Source organism: Egretta garzetta, unplaced genomic scaffold, assembly GCF_000687185.1.
Source record: "Egretta garzetta isolate BGI_Z169 unplaced genomic scaffold, ASM68718v1 scaffold582, whole genome shotgun sequence".
In the NCBI taxonomy this organism is placed as follows: domain Eukaryota; kingdom Metazoa; phylum Chordata; class Aves; order Pelecaniformes; family Ardeidae; genus Egretta; species Egretta garzetta.
In genome coordinates, this window is record NW_009258956.1 from 70746 (window position 1) to 71984 (window position 1239).

General features: G+C 59.8%; 1 protein-coding gene across 1 annotated transcript in view; it reads left to right on the forward strand.

The window, feature by feature from the left end:
* Positions 1 to 6: 6 nt before the first annotated feature.
* Positions 7 to 1239, forward strand: part of CHMP1A (charged multivesicular body protein 1A) — a gene marked incomplete at its 5' end in the record, with an annotated part of 5842 nt that continues 4609 nt past the window's right edge. Inside the window, 3 exons of the mRNA XM_035890173.1 lie at positions 7 to 113; positions 200 to 275; positions 614 to 760. Of these exons, the coding sequence (XP_035746066.1) occupies positions 7 to 113; positions 200 to 275; positions 614 to 760 (330 nt within the window). The remainder of the gene's footprint in view (positions 114 to 199; positions 276 to 613; positions 761 to 1239) is intronic.

Here is a 1239-nt window from a genome sequence, read left to right on the forward strand (position 1 = left end):
ACCTCTCCAGGAAAGGCCTGGGGCCTGCCGCGGCCCCGTAACAGAAAGAGGCTGTGGCCTGCAGAGATCCCGCCTTCCGGTGGCTGCGGGAAGAGGGAGCCCGTTAGCTGGGTTTGTCCTCCGGGCCTGCCCTTCCTGGCCTTCCCCGTCTCGGAAGCGGGGAAAATGGATTTCCCGCTTTGCCGGCTGCTCTGGGATCCTCTGCAAAGCAGCTGGAGAAGCTCGCCAAGAAAGCCGAGAAAGACTCCAAGGCCGAGCAAGCCAAAGTCAAAAAGGTGGGTGGGAGCTCACCCTGCACGGAGAGGCTGGGGGGGCTGCCTCCCACCATGCCTTGCCAAGCGTGTTCCCCCAAGGGACCAGGGAAGGGGGCAGGATCCCCCCCGCAGGCCTCGCTATGTTGGAGCTTGGCCTCTGAGTGTTTCAAGTCCTACCCTTGGCTCTCAAATGTGCCAGATGGGTGTGCTGCACCCCTGCGATGCTGAGAGGGGTGTAACGCCCATCAGCATTTTGAGGGTGATGGAAGAGCTGTTTCCTGCTGGAAACCTGTCAAGCAGAATCAAAGCGCGCTTCTTTATAAACCTGGGGTGCACTCACTGTCCCTTTGCCCTTCCAGGCTCTTCAGCAGAAGAATGTGGAGTGCGCTCGTGTCTACGCGGAGAATGCCATCCGCAAGAAGAACGAGGGGCTCAACTGGCTCCGCATGTCTTCCCGGGTGGATGCGGTGGCCTCCAAGGTCCAGACAGCGGTGACGATGAAGGGGGTAAGAGCCTCTGCGTGGGTGTGAGGCTTTTGCCTCCCACCACATTCTCCTGGAGAAGCTGGCAGCTCATGGCTTGGACAGGCGTTCACTTTGCTGGGTAACAAACCATCTGGATGGCCAGGCCCAGACAGTTGTGGTCAATGGAGTTAAATCCAGGTGGCAGTCGGTCACAAGCAGTGTCCCCCAGGGCTCAGTGCTGGGGTCAGTTTTGTTTAACATCTTCATCAATGATCTGGATGAGGGGATCGAGGGCACCTTCAGTCAGTTTGCAGATGACATCAAATTGGGCGGGAGTGTGGATCTGCTGGAGGGGAGGAGGGCTCTGCAGAGGGACCTGGCCAGGCTGGATCCATGGGCCCAGGCCAATGGGGTGAGGTTCAACAAGGCCAAGGGCCAGGTCCTGCCCTGGGGTCACCACAACCCAACACAACGCTCCAGGCGTGGGGCAGAGGGGCTGGAAAGCTGCCCGGCGGAAAAGG